Here is a 12,684-nt window from a genome sequence, read left to right on the forward strand (position 1 = left end):
AGGAAGGAAAAACAGGAAGTAGTTATTCTCTGGCTCAGACTAATTGCAGTTGGAAAGCATTAAGTGTTTCTGTCTGCACACTGAATTCCCTAATGTATTTCTTTATTTTTCAGTTTCCTGTTCTACAAGACAACTTGGAAGTATACCTAGGACTACAACAGTTTGTTGTCACTTCGGGGACAGGTAATTCCACTATCTAGTGTGTCCTTTCTCAGGTCCTTATTTAGTGGGGGGGGCGGGGAGGAAGGATATGCCTTAAGCTTCTGCTTGCTTTTGAAAATGTTATTACTTTTACATTAATATCATAGGTTTGACCTTTTAGGATCTGAAATTCTTGGTGCTAAGCCCCTTTATCTTGCTTGAGGATGTAGCATTAGGAAATCTGAATTTAATGTGTATGCTTTAAGTAATTGACTTTCCCCTTAAAAATGATTTAGCCTGATGTGTTTTCTTGTTAATTCTGGTACTTGAACAAACCTGAGGTGTTAAGAGCTGAAATGCAGCACCAAGATATAGAAGTAAGGTCACTCAATTGACAGTTAACTGTTTTCCCTTAAAAACTGCATTCAGGAAGTGCTTGTTTTTGATCTCATATGGAGTCTTGGGAGCTGCTCTAATTAAAATGTCCACAGCGTCTCATGTATTCAATGTCCTATGCTTCAAAATGGCGGTGAGGGTGTTTCAACTAAAGCTCATTGAGTAAGCTTTACTTAAAAGTGCCCCTGCCACCATTTCAAAATGTGGGGACACAGAATACATGCAACACTATGGACATTTTATTCAATCAAGTTTGCTCCGATGCATTTGAATTAGAACATGTCAGAGCAGGTGTTGGGCACATATATAGGTGCCCTATGTGCCTAAATGCCATTCAAGAGCCTCTCTGTCCCAGACTGGAGCAGGTATTGAACTATTTCCATCCAACCAGTCATTTAATCCAGTGGTTTCCAGACTTTTTAACCAACGGGCCAGTGCCAACCCTTTAAACTTCTTACTAACCTTTATCAAAATGTTTAAATTGAAAGTGCTGTAAAGGCGTGCAGGAACTAGTGTGATCCCCAAAACACATTTTGGGAAGCATTAGTTTAATGCAAAAATGAAAAAAAATGACAGTGCTTCACTACTGGTGCTTAGTAACTGTTTCTAATAACTGAGGAAAAGGGAGAAATATTGAATTTTATAGAGACTTAGAGTATACAGCATACACAAGCATGGGATACAAGTTTTTAACTCCTTAGGCCCAGAGTATCAAACTCATTTTGCCTTGCAGACTGGATCCAGGACATGGGCCTTCTAGCTGCAGCTGTTAGACCTGCAGTGTCAGCCTGGCCAGCAGCCAGGGGGTGAGTGCTGCTGAATTTAGTTGCCAGCAGCGACTGAAAACATGAAATTACGCAGCAGCATTCAGCCCCCCTGGCAGCTGCGCCCACTGATGCTGCTGCTCCAGCAGCCATGGCAACAGTATTGAGCAGTGACAGTATTAACTGCTGGCGGCTGAGGCTAAAATTCCAGTGGGTCAGATCTGGTCACTGTGGGGTGTATGGTTGGCTGGCACACTTGCTTTAGTAAATACCAGAAGTTTTAATTGGCATATTAAGACTGGTAGTAGAATCTGTTGTCTCTCAAATATCACCATAGGTATATGTTAAGACATCACGTAAGTTGCAACAACCTAAAATACAAAATATACAGACTACAGATTCTCTGAATCTGTGTTGCATGCTGACAGCAAACCTCTTTATTTTCAAGCTGTTTTATTTGTTGAATGCCTGGCCCCCTTCTCAGGTATTTGGGTGCGTTTTCAGGCAGCTCTGGCCACCCTAATGGGTCAGCAGAGTAGGGTCATGCATTGCGTAGACAGGTTTCAGCCAAAATATTTGCCATTTCAGGCTTGTGTTCTACTCCCTGTTTATGATCACAGTTTACCTTTAAACTAATGCACACCTGCTAGCAGATGGCTATAGTCAGTGATGTGTAATGATAAGTTTTTCTGGAACTGGTTTTCTAGCTGTTGGGGGTGGTTGGGAATGGACACTTTAGATTTGAGTACAATTTCAGGATTATACAATGTGGTGCTGGCTTAAAGGTTTTGCATCTTGAAATGTTGTAAAATCGATGCTAATTATTTAATTCAGTCCTGAGACATGAATAAAATGATTACATGAAAAGCAAGGAGCTTCTTTTCTATCATTGTCCTCGGTCTACATGTGCAGCATGCATTTATTATGTAATAGAGGGCTCTGATGTGGGAGGGATACACTGCACTGCTGAGAAGTGCGTAGATAATGTATATATTTACACAAACTAATAGGCAGTTGAGCATCAGAGAAGATGCACATAACTTTCTGAATTTTAAATTATCTGGAAGATGTAAAGTCAGCCACACATTGAATTAATTCAGAAGCAAATGCACTCAAGTTACGAATGTGTCTGTCACTATTTTTCTAAGAATTTTTGACTCTTGCTCTGCAGTGAACCAGCAGAGGGAGCTTGAATTAATTGCCTTTTACTCCCAGAACTGAGATCATCCTTTTTTCTATGTCAACATTAACCAGAAAAGGCCTTTGAATTTCAGCTTAATTCCAAGCAAAGCAAAATATATATGCAAAAGGCTAAAATGGGTGGGAAAGATTGTCAGCCTTTTTAAAAAGGGCCTTACAAATGAGTGGGCATCTGCTGAACCCTTTAAATAGCTTTATTCAGTTTCAGCCCTGAGCACCATCCAAATGATAGAAGAATTGAATTGAGATCCACTGGAAAGAATGGTAAATTTAAAGAGAATGTGTGTAATGTAATTAGAGTAAACTCTGCATTTCCTGTAGCTCCGTAATTAGGTTTCTCATCTCAAAGAGCGTATTTATTACAGATATAAGGCTACACGTTTTGTATTTTAAAACTTGTGAGAAAAAGGACTCCATGCTGCCTGCATTATAATCGATGATTAACAGCACAGCAAAACAATATCTATACTCAACTTTTTACTTGCTTCACCACTAATGGACCACAATGTCATTTCAGGTCATAGACTGAATATCACTGCAGAAAATGACTGCCGGCGTTTACACTGCTCTTTGAGAGACCTTAGCTCCTTGCTGCAGGCTGTTGGCCGTTTAGCTGAGTACTTTATTGGGGATGTGTTTGCTGCCAGATTCAATGATGCCCTTACAGTAGTGGAGAGGTAGGCAAAAGGCCATTGCATTGGGAAAGAACTTTATGATCCCTCCACAAATACCCAGGAAATGCTAAAAGGCATTTCAAAGCATGCCACTGCTCCAGGAGCAAACTTATTTCTGCCTAAAGTCATATACCATTAAAACCATGGCACAGGTAACTCAAAGCCAATTTGCCCAGCATTATTGGCTATTTCTTTTACCAGTTTAGAATCCTTGAGTAGATCTCCCATCTTGTATACCTTGAAGTTTCTAATGTTTGAGTTAAGCAAAAATCAGTTCAGAACACTTTAGCAGTCACCAGGAATTCCAGGATTCCACTTCTCTGGTGTAGCTACAGTTATGTTTCTCATATGAGACGAGACAGTCAGATCTGTACATTTCTCAAAACAAAATTTCTGGGAGACTCCTTATTCAGATAGAGATATCTGGAACAGCCAAAAATCAGTCTTTCATTTGATTATTCTTTCCAAATTCTAAATAAGCTCATGTATAACCAGTGATCATTTGTATACATTTTTCAAATTCTACAATTAAAAAGTCCTGCATCTGTTTGTAAAAATACACTGTGTATGGTTTCTTGCACCACAAACAAATGGCCCTTTTGCGTTTAATGTAGGTCTTGCATGTCTGCATCAATACTTGGTCAGTGTGCAGTCTTGCCAAACGCCATATTCAGATAAACTGCAGACATGTACAACAAGAATATATTTTACAGTCCTTTTGTGTGCCCACTGATGTGCTGCTTCTTTGGCAGGTTGGTCAAGGTAACGCTGTATGGGTCCCAGATAAAACTGTACAACATTGAAACAGCTGTGCCATCTGTATTGAAACCTGACCTTATTGATGTGTAAGTATGAGACCTACTACAAAACCCAAAACAAAATTGCAGGCTTTTGAAAGGTTCTACATATATTGCTCCTAGTAGTGTCAAAACTCATGAGTGCAAGTAAGATAGTATCTAAATTCAGGTCCCTTATGTCTTTCCTCTGGGAGAAGGTCCTCAAGTAGCTAGGATTTGTGTTTTGTCTCCACACATTTCACATATGGTCTAGAAATTGCCTACCAGTGGCTAAATGCAAAGAAGTTTTCTTGAAATTGGCCCAAGGTCAAAGCTAACTTGCCTACCTCAAATTTATGCTCTTAATCTTGCTGCCAGTGCCATTCACATAATGAGATTTTAGTTTAAGAAAAAGATAATTAAAGTTGGAGAAAAGAAGTCATCCTAGTCTTTGCTGTAAGCCATCCTGAGCCTTTGTTGGAGAGGGTTGCATATGAATCAAATAAAAATTACGGGCCACAGCACCTTCTATACTGACCACCTGGAAGCTCAAGGCTCTTAGTCAGCAAAATGGTGGCATCTTATTGAATATACCAGCTTTGTACCTGCTGTCTATATTGAGTGACACAGCAGTCAGGTACTAAAACATTCTCTACAAAGCCTGTGTGTACCTATGTGAAAATGAGCTGGGTTCTTGGGAATAGTAACAAACTTTACATCAGAACTTTTAACCTGTTAGAATTCCAGAGGTAAATTTTGCAGTCCCACAGAAGGTAATGCACTTGCATTTCATATTACATAGGATGGAATTTTAGCCCTCAGTCACTTACTGGTTGCCATACAAAAGCCAAAACATGGCTTTACTGAGTCACAAAGTATGTGCCTTTAAGCTGCAAGCCTATTTTAAGTTACAGAATGAAACAGTTTGATGCCAGAGTTGATGTTAAATGTAGAGCTTTAGTGCCATTTTAAAGTAGCATTCCACTTTGGCCTGTAAAGGTTTCTATCCAGAATAGCCTTGTGTTGGACAAGGCTTTATTTCCTGCAAGCTGGCATTTTGTGAGCAGGGTTTAAGCATGGTCTTAAAAGTGCTTAAGATGAGGCCTTTGCTTTGTGGTTCCATATGCACATCAAACTCCTGAAAATCCCTATTGGTAATTCATTTCATCATTACGGTTCCTTGAATCTCTTTGCAAATATTATTCACATTGGAATAATAGTATCACTTTCAATTTGAGCCTACCTCTTACCTTAAATACGCCTTTTATCCCTTTCCATGGCACCTTTGGCAGACTAGAATTCTTCTGAGCTGTTGGTTGGTTTGCATTTTAATTCTGTTGCTGTCCATTGTCTAATCCTCCTGAAGGTCCAAACAAATACATAATGCCGTAGTCTGACATCAGTTGAAGATGGATACTTTTACTACTTCAGTAACAGAGGGAAATAACTTGCATCTCAGCCTTCTTTCCTTTTACTGTTATTGGTGAGACCCATGGCTCTTTCTGTGGCATTGAGACAAATAATAAAAAATCAGTATCAATCCAGTAGATGATTTTACCTGACCTTGCTGACTTCAGGGTCATCCTGATCTATTGCATTTGAGGAGTAGCCAAAGGGTCCACTTATACCAATTCATTTTGACACACCTGGAGTTTAAAGTAATCAAGACAAAAGCAGCATTTTATTCCTAGTTTCCATTGACTGAATTGTTAATCCATGGGTGTGATAATCCTGTGAGCAGTGATAGAGAGTAGAGTTGAGATAGACAGAACCTGCAGACAAGTATTTCTGTTCATTCACATGTTTTAAGTATAGCCTCTGTTTTGAATTTCTGGGTTCGCTAATGCTTGGCTGAGAAGTGTTGAATGAACATGAATGTTCCTGAAGGGCTCCCATCCCTGCAAGTAACACTTACCTAAGGAAATCAAAGATGAAAATCCCTTTCTTGAGAATTTCCCTGGCTTTTTCTAAAATGTGTTGTTCAGTTATGAAAGCCCTGAAGAGTTTGCAGTCTGTGTAAGACCAAGCTATAGTCAGCCACCCAGCGTGCTTCTCCCTCTTCTTTCCCCACATCCAACAGATAGCTATGTGGGCATGGGCCATTTACATTGGAACTGGCTGATTTGAGAGTGACATGCAGACTGCAAGAGCAAGTTCCTGTTGCTATTCTCCCATCTTAAAAAACAAAACAAAAAAAGATTGCTTGTTTGTTCTCACCTCCCTGCCTGACTGGTGATAGCCACAGCAGGAGGAAGTACTCCAGAATTTCAAATGTTAGCTTAAGCTGCATGTAATATTAATGTGCACTCTGAAAATAAAACAAAAACAACTTTTTCCAAATATCTGCAGGGATCCCAGTTAAGTAGATATAGCAATGCACAATTTTAATGACGTAAACTCTCAACTTGATTTAATGTCAAAGAAGTTAGCGGAAATCTTTTAAAGGTGTAGCCTCCCAACTTGTCTACATTTAGTGTAGTCCAGTTTGCTTCAAACTTTTTAGAAAAAGCTCCTGTGTATGTGTGAAACTTCCAACTTGACAGAGGTAGGTTGTCTTATAATGGGAAACCTAGTGACAGCTTTCAATGCAGGTGAGCAATCCCTTCCCCAGTACCCCCTCAGGGATATATGCTGTATTTAGGACTTCTGCAATCATATTGTTGTATTACTGGAATGCTCTTTATCATCTGTATGTTATATTTTGGTTCCTCTTCCTAGCCATGCTCAGTCGCTGGCAGCATTGCAAGCTTACTCTCATTGGCTAGCACAGTTCTACAGTGAAATCCATCGACAGAATTCTGAGCAGTTCATCTCTCTAGTCTCCACTGCCCTGGAAGCAATTATTCCACTCATCAGCTCGAAGGTATCTTCATCAGAATGGCTTAATGATGCTGTAAGAAACTAAATACACCCTAAAACTAACATCCAGGGTTCTATGTGAGTGGGCATGTGGCATTCTCAAAAGACCTCACTCTTCCTCTGTGGATTTTGCAGGCTAGTCCTCAGGATGGATGAATCTGGGAAGGAGATTAAATTTGTCAATACAGTACATTTGTCTACCTCTCAGGGCCATGGTGACATCTTATGTGAGGTGTAGTGGAAGTTTGTCATCAGTTTAAAAAAAAAAAAATATCATTCATTAGCATGATAGAGATAAAGGGCAGCCAGTTGCTGCAAGAGCAGCCTGTTAGGAAAGGCATAGTAACAGAAGTCTAATTATATTTTGGCTCCTTTAATCTGAGATCCTGGACAGACCTTGAAGTTCTTCAAGGGATGAATGAACAGACAGACACACCCTTTGAAATGCTCCAAAAAATAACCCTGTATAAAGCAACTAATTTTTGCAAGTGCTTTAAAATTTGTGCTCCCTGTTATGTATGCAAGCTCCACAGAGCATGGCAGAAGAAGGGCTTGGTCCTCCACAGTGATTCCCTGCTCCACGGGCCCTTTGGTCTCCTGGTTCCAGGGTCTCTAAGGCCTCATGCTGCTCCTGGGTCTGGGGAGAGGAGTGTGTTTTTGGGAGAGCAGATCTGAATACCTAAGAGAGTGTTTGCTGACTGTTGGCTCCAAGGAAGAGAGGGGCAGAGCACAGCAGCCCTTGGGAAATGGGTGCAGAGTTGTTCTGACACTGTGCCTCTAAAACTACGAAAAGTATGGAGGGGCACTCTGGGAGAGTGCACAAGACAGCATGTTCATTCACAGTGCTGTACTCACTCCCCCTGCCCCCCTTGGATGGGACAGGGGATGTAGCAGATCCACAGGATGTAGAACCTCTTTATTATGCCCCCTGACTGGAGAGAGCATGCCACTATATGCACTATGGCAATTTTGAAATGCTCCTGTTAAGAGGCATGGCAGGGGGGGCTGTAAATCTAGATGAAACACTTCGATTTTGGAGCACTTCAAAGTTCATATGCATTTTAAAGCACTTCAGATGTCATGTCTGTCTCCATGCAAAGAGTGGGGAAGTCTCTGTTATCTGTATTAAAGGGTTGATCTGCATGCTGATTTTTAGGCTACCAAGTGCTGAATTGTGCAAGTTTCTGTACGTGTTTATTGTAGTGACTTGTTTCTGTCATGAAGGATCTGTACATTTGAAAACTAGTCCTGTGTCCTAGAGAATCTGTTCTTTTGTCTTGGCATTAAGTTATGGTAGATCCTGGACATGTGCATGTTCTATTTCAGGTGCAGGAGAAGTTGCTGCTGTCTTCATGCCACTTGTTAGTTTCTTTAGCCACCACAGTGCGGCCTGTGTTCTTGATTAGTATTCCAGCAGTCCAGAAGGTGTTCAACCGGATCACAGACACCTCTGCTCAGCGGCTTCCTGATAAGGTGATGTTTGATGCTTAATGCAAATATGGGATTTGGGTGACTGGGGAAACAAGTGCCACAGCTCTTACTATTGGGGTACAGTAGTTTCAGGGAAAGATCATTGTTACTCCTGGATTCCTTAATCATTGTGCACAGAAATCCAAGTGATTTGGCTGTCAGTGGCCTTTTGTTTTCAATGTTAAATGGGGAGAGGAATGGATTTTTGAATCTCATGTAATTTCATCTTAATTTCCTGTAATGTGACTCCTGCCTTCTCTAAGCTGGCCAGAGCTTGAAATTGTATAGCCCAGTGCTACCTCTGACATACGGGATGGATACTTCAACATAGATTCTTCTTGAGGCCTTTTGTATTTGCAGCTTAAGTGCTACTGTAATACAAAGTGAATATTTAAAGACTTTTTAGAGACCAGGATCTTGTCAGGACTGGACAAGCATGGTGTACATCAGTCCTTAAGAGCTAATGGCATAAACAAGATGGGGTGGCAGAAAAGTAATGTTATCCTTATTTTACAAATACAGTACTAAAGCACAGATTGAATTGCTGAGGGTCTTGCAGAAGATATGTAGTAGAGCCGAGACCGAAACTCAGTTCTCAGCTGGAGGCTGAAGCCTTATCTAATTGTACTTTTCTAGTTTGCAGGATAGTTATATTTCAGTTGAGTTCAACTTCTCTGGTTAAAACTTTTTCTTATTTGACAACTGTAAGATCTCCTAGGGTAGAGTTGCACTCCAGCATAAAGTGAGCAACAGGTCCCTTACAGCTCTGTTGTACCAAAGCTTAGTGTCTCTTTGCTTCCAGGCTCAGGTACTGGTCTGCAGAGCACTTTCAAATGTGTTGTTGCTGCCATGGCCAAATCTCCCAGAGTGTGAACAGCAGTGGGCAGTTCGTTCAACCAACCACACCAGCCTAATCTCTGCCCTCACGAGGGAATACCGCCAACTAAAATCCAACACCATTCTACCACAGAGGAAAGTGCAGCTGGAGGACAGTAAGTGCTTATGTCTCTAATATAGCGCTTCTGTCTCTTTAGCAATTGATGCAGCCAGTGATGAGAAGGCCTTATTAAACATTTGTTCCAATAACTGTACTTCCTGGTAAGCTTGTGTTTGGTGACTTTTTTGAGAAACAAGGATAGCAGCAGTTATACCAACTGTGGCATGCAGCCATTCCCATCTCTGCCGCTGCTGCCAGCCACACAGCTCCAATCATGGCGGCAGCGGGAGGTTTTGTACACAGGGCAGTCACTACTGGCACAAGCAGTCCCACAGGCAAGCGGCAACGTGGCTACAGCCAACACCCTGTGTCCTTATGCTATTATGTTAAATATCTAGATTGGAAGCAGTGTTGTCAAAGATTATACCTATAAAAGTGACAGTATCTTGAAGAAACTTTTGTTTTCTCTTAAGCCTCAATCTCAAATATCCCTGAAGAGCAAGTTTGAGACATCCTGGTCCCTCCCTGCTAGCTAAAAAGTTCCTATGCAAGTTTTCATGGCTTCTGGTTTGAGGATTGTTCTACTAAGAAATATCTGAAACTCCTTCATCACTTACAGCTGCAGTAGCAACAGGGGCTCCAACATAGCTCATTCTGATGATATGGGTTTATTTAAGAGATGAGAGGGGTGTATTGAAGGGTGGGCTAAAGATCCTTAAGGATAAAGGGTATCATTAGAAAATTTGCTCTATAGTTTCAGGTAGCTTACTTATGGCACTCTCCTCACTGTGGCATTTACATAGTGCTTCTTTGCAAGTCTTATTCCTGATGTTTTCATGAACTCAAAATTAACCCCAGATATCACACTGCTCCCCAATATGTTTGTTCAGTTCCCTTGTCTGGCCTTATTTTAACTAGCAATGCATCTAAAAGGATCACTTCCCCCACTCCCAGTCCTTGCCTCTTAACAGAAGCCAGTATCCATTTGAGAACTGATTTGGAAAAAAGATGTTTAAACATACTAAGCTAAGCATGTGAGTAGTGACTTCAGTGAGAGTGTGTGTGTGTGTGTGTTTAAATGAGGCACCCGAGCATCTTCTTGAATTGGGAACTTGATTTATAATGTAGTTCTCTCATCTCTGAAAAGTATTCTATGGCTTAGCCACTATTAATACAAATGAATAACTTTTGCCTCATTCCCCCCGACTTTAAAAGATGAAGTCCTGAGAAATGTCATAATTTTTCTCCATCTTGATTTGCAGCCAAAGTGATCATCCATCAGACACTAAGTGTCTTGGAAGATATTGTGGAGAGTATTTCTGGAGAGTCTACCAAGTCACGACAGATCTGTTATCAGTCACTGCAGGAATCTGTCCAGGTCTCGCTAGCCCTCTTCCCAGCTTTCATTCATCAGTCAGGTATAACCATAGGGCAGGCTTTAATACTGTGAGTAGCTTTTATGATGTACTGGTAAATTCCAAGGTCCATCAACACACAATCTGTGTGCATGAAGTGCTTGGATTTGCTTTGCTTAAGTGGAACACAAATCCATATTGCTTGTATCTCTTCATTTGGAAAGTTGTAGGTTTAGCCGTATCCTGGATCAGAAAAGGATTGGAGAACATTCAGCAGGAAATGTTCTTTGCTTAAATGGCTGTTCTGCCATCTGTTCAGGACATAGCTGTAGAGGTCTGCAGTATACCAAATCTACAACATTCCAGTGACTTTCATTTTTGCTGTCCCTTAACAGATGCACTGTAGTCATGAAGGGCATTTCAGACTAGCTGAGGTGTTCATGAGTGAAAAATGTTTTCTGATTTCAAATGTGCTGTCTGGCTGTAAAATATTTTGTCTGGCATATACCATTGTCTTCAGAATGTTAAAGGCATAGTCCTACTAAGACTGCAAGATTTGGGCCTGTTTTAAGGGCACCTTGAAGAACCTTGTTTGCCTGTCTGGTCTTCAGCTGGACCCCAGTTGATCTTAATTAGCTTGGTTTATATTACACTAAGGTAGCTGAAAGGTCAAGGGGTGCCAGAGTATAAGGGCATCAAGAAAAGCCATTGAAGGCTGTGTTGCAAAAGACAGGTGGCAGCTTCTGCAACAAAGCAGGAGCATATGAAATGGTACCCTAGACACAGCCAAGAGCCATGCACATATAGAGAAGTAGGAAACTGGGTGAGGGAAAAGATTAAATGAAGGGAAAATTTTTAATACGAACAGCATCCAGTTGGGTAAGCTAGTGTCCTTAATCCAGGCCATTGCTATATGGTGAACAGCTAGCTGACAGTGCAAAGGCACCTTTGGTGTGAGCAAGCACATAGACTGACATAATCTGTAGAGTCATATGCAATGAAGGAATTGAAAAGCAACAGCCGTAAAATAGATACCCAATCAATTGCGTTGGTACTAGCACTAAACTGTTCAACTTTGCAGTGCTAATCATTTAAGCACACAACCATGTGCTGGAAATTACCTCTGAAGTCAGCAGGCTGTCTTTAATTTTTACAAGAAACAAATTAGATTGTCTCTTCTTCCCTACCTCCAACCCATTTAACTCCTGATCTCATGTTACTTCCTGTTTACCTTTGAACTACCAGGGCTTGGTCTAAGCCAGTGATGGCCAACTTTTTTGGCAGGCTGGCCACAGATTAAGCCCTATCCCCAGAGGCATACTTGATCATTTACTCCTGGGTGTCAGAATGGAGACAAAAGGATCAAGCCTCAGAGTAAGACAGGGGCAGATTTGCTGCAAGAGGAGGTGCTAGGAGACGGGTTAACAGTTCCCTGGGCCTGCAACTGCCACTTTTTTATAGTGAGCAAGGGTATAAACTGTTGTTAGTGCTGTCTTCTTCGGTGGTGCTGGCTGAATGTATAATGGCTATTCCAACTTACCTCTCTGCCACAGGTGTTGGACCCAGTGGGATAGTCTTTTTAAATCTTTGGCACCAGCTGTAAGTCTTATTTGTGCTGGGAACCGTCCTGGTAAATCCCAGCATCAAGTGATAAAAGAGAATCCAGCATTAGGGGAGCAAATCACTAGTGAAATGAGCATTTTTATAGTGCCTTAATGCTATGCTTCTTAACACCTTCTCTTGACCTTGTTGTAGATGTTACTGATGAGATGCTGAGCTTCTTCCTGACTCTGTTTCAAGGATTGAGGGTACAGATGGGAGTGCCTTTCACTGAGCAGATCATACAGACCTTCCTAAACATGTTCACCAGGTACTTTGTCACACCTATCAATTCATCTGTCTCCTGTTGATGTTAAGTTTTTTCTTCTGGTCCCTGACAGACAGCTGTTCTATTTCAGTAAGCTGCTCATGCAGTAAAAATTCTCAATTGTCTAGTGTCCAAGTGTGTTTGTTAATTTTCAACCTTCTCAAAATACTGCAATTTTTTTCCTTGTGCAGAGACTAAATCAGTTGCGGGGAGAGGGGAAAAATATGTGAAATCCAATGTAATTT

The 12,684-nt window shown here is 41.1% G+C and overlaps 1 protein-coding gene across 2 annotated transcripts in view; it reads left to right on the forward strand.

Annotated features, from left to right (window-relative positions):
- XPO6 (exportin 6) overlaps nucleotides 1-12,684 on the forward strand; it is a 94,208-nt gene that overhangs the window by 66,298 nt on the left and 15,226 nt on the right. For both annotated transcript variants that reach the window (XM_090023235.1, XM_090023234.1), the window contains exons 12-19: nucleotides 114-183; nucleotides 3,019-3,178; nucleotides 3,928-4,020; nucleotides 6,670-6,814; nucleotides 8,137-8,283; nucleotides 9,083-9,272; nucleotides 10,480-10,635; nucleotides 12,328-12,442. In XM_090023235.1, coding sequence (XP_089879361.1) covers nucleotides 114-183; nucleotides 3,019-3,178; nucleotides 3,928-4,020; nucleotides 6,670-6,814; nucleotides 8,137-8,283; nucleotides 9,083-9,272; nucleotides 10,480-10,635; nucleotides 12,328-12,442 — 1,076 coding nt within the window. The remainder of the gene's footprint in view (nucleotides 1-113; nucleotides 184-3,018; nucleotides 3,179-3,927; nucleotides 4,021-6,669; nucleotides 6,815-8,136; nucleotides 8,284-9,082; nucleotides 9,273-10,479; nucleotides 10,636-12,327; nucleotides 12,443-12,684) is intronic.

The sequence above is a fragment of the Crocodylus siamensis genome, chromosome 12, assembly GCF_052110815.1.
Source record: "Crocodylus siamensis isolate JL-2025a chromosome 12, ASM5211081v1, whole genome shotgun sequence".
NCBI lineage: Eukaryota > Metazoa > Chordata > Crocodylia > Crocodylidae > Crocodylus > Crocodylus siamensis.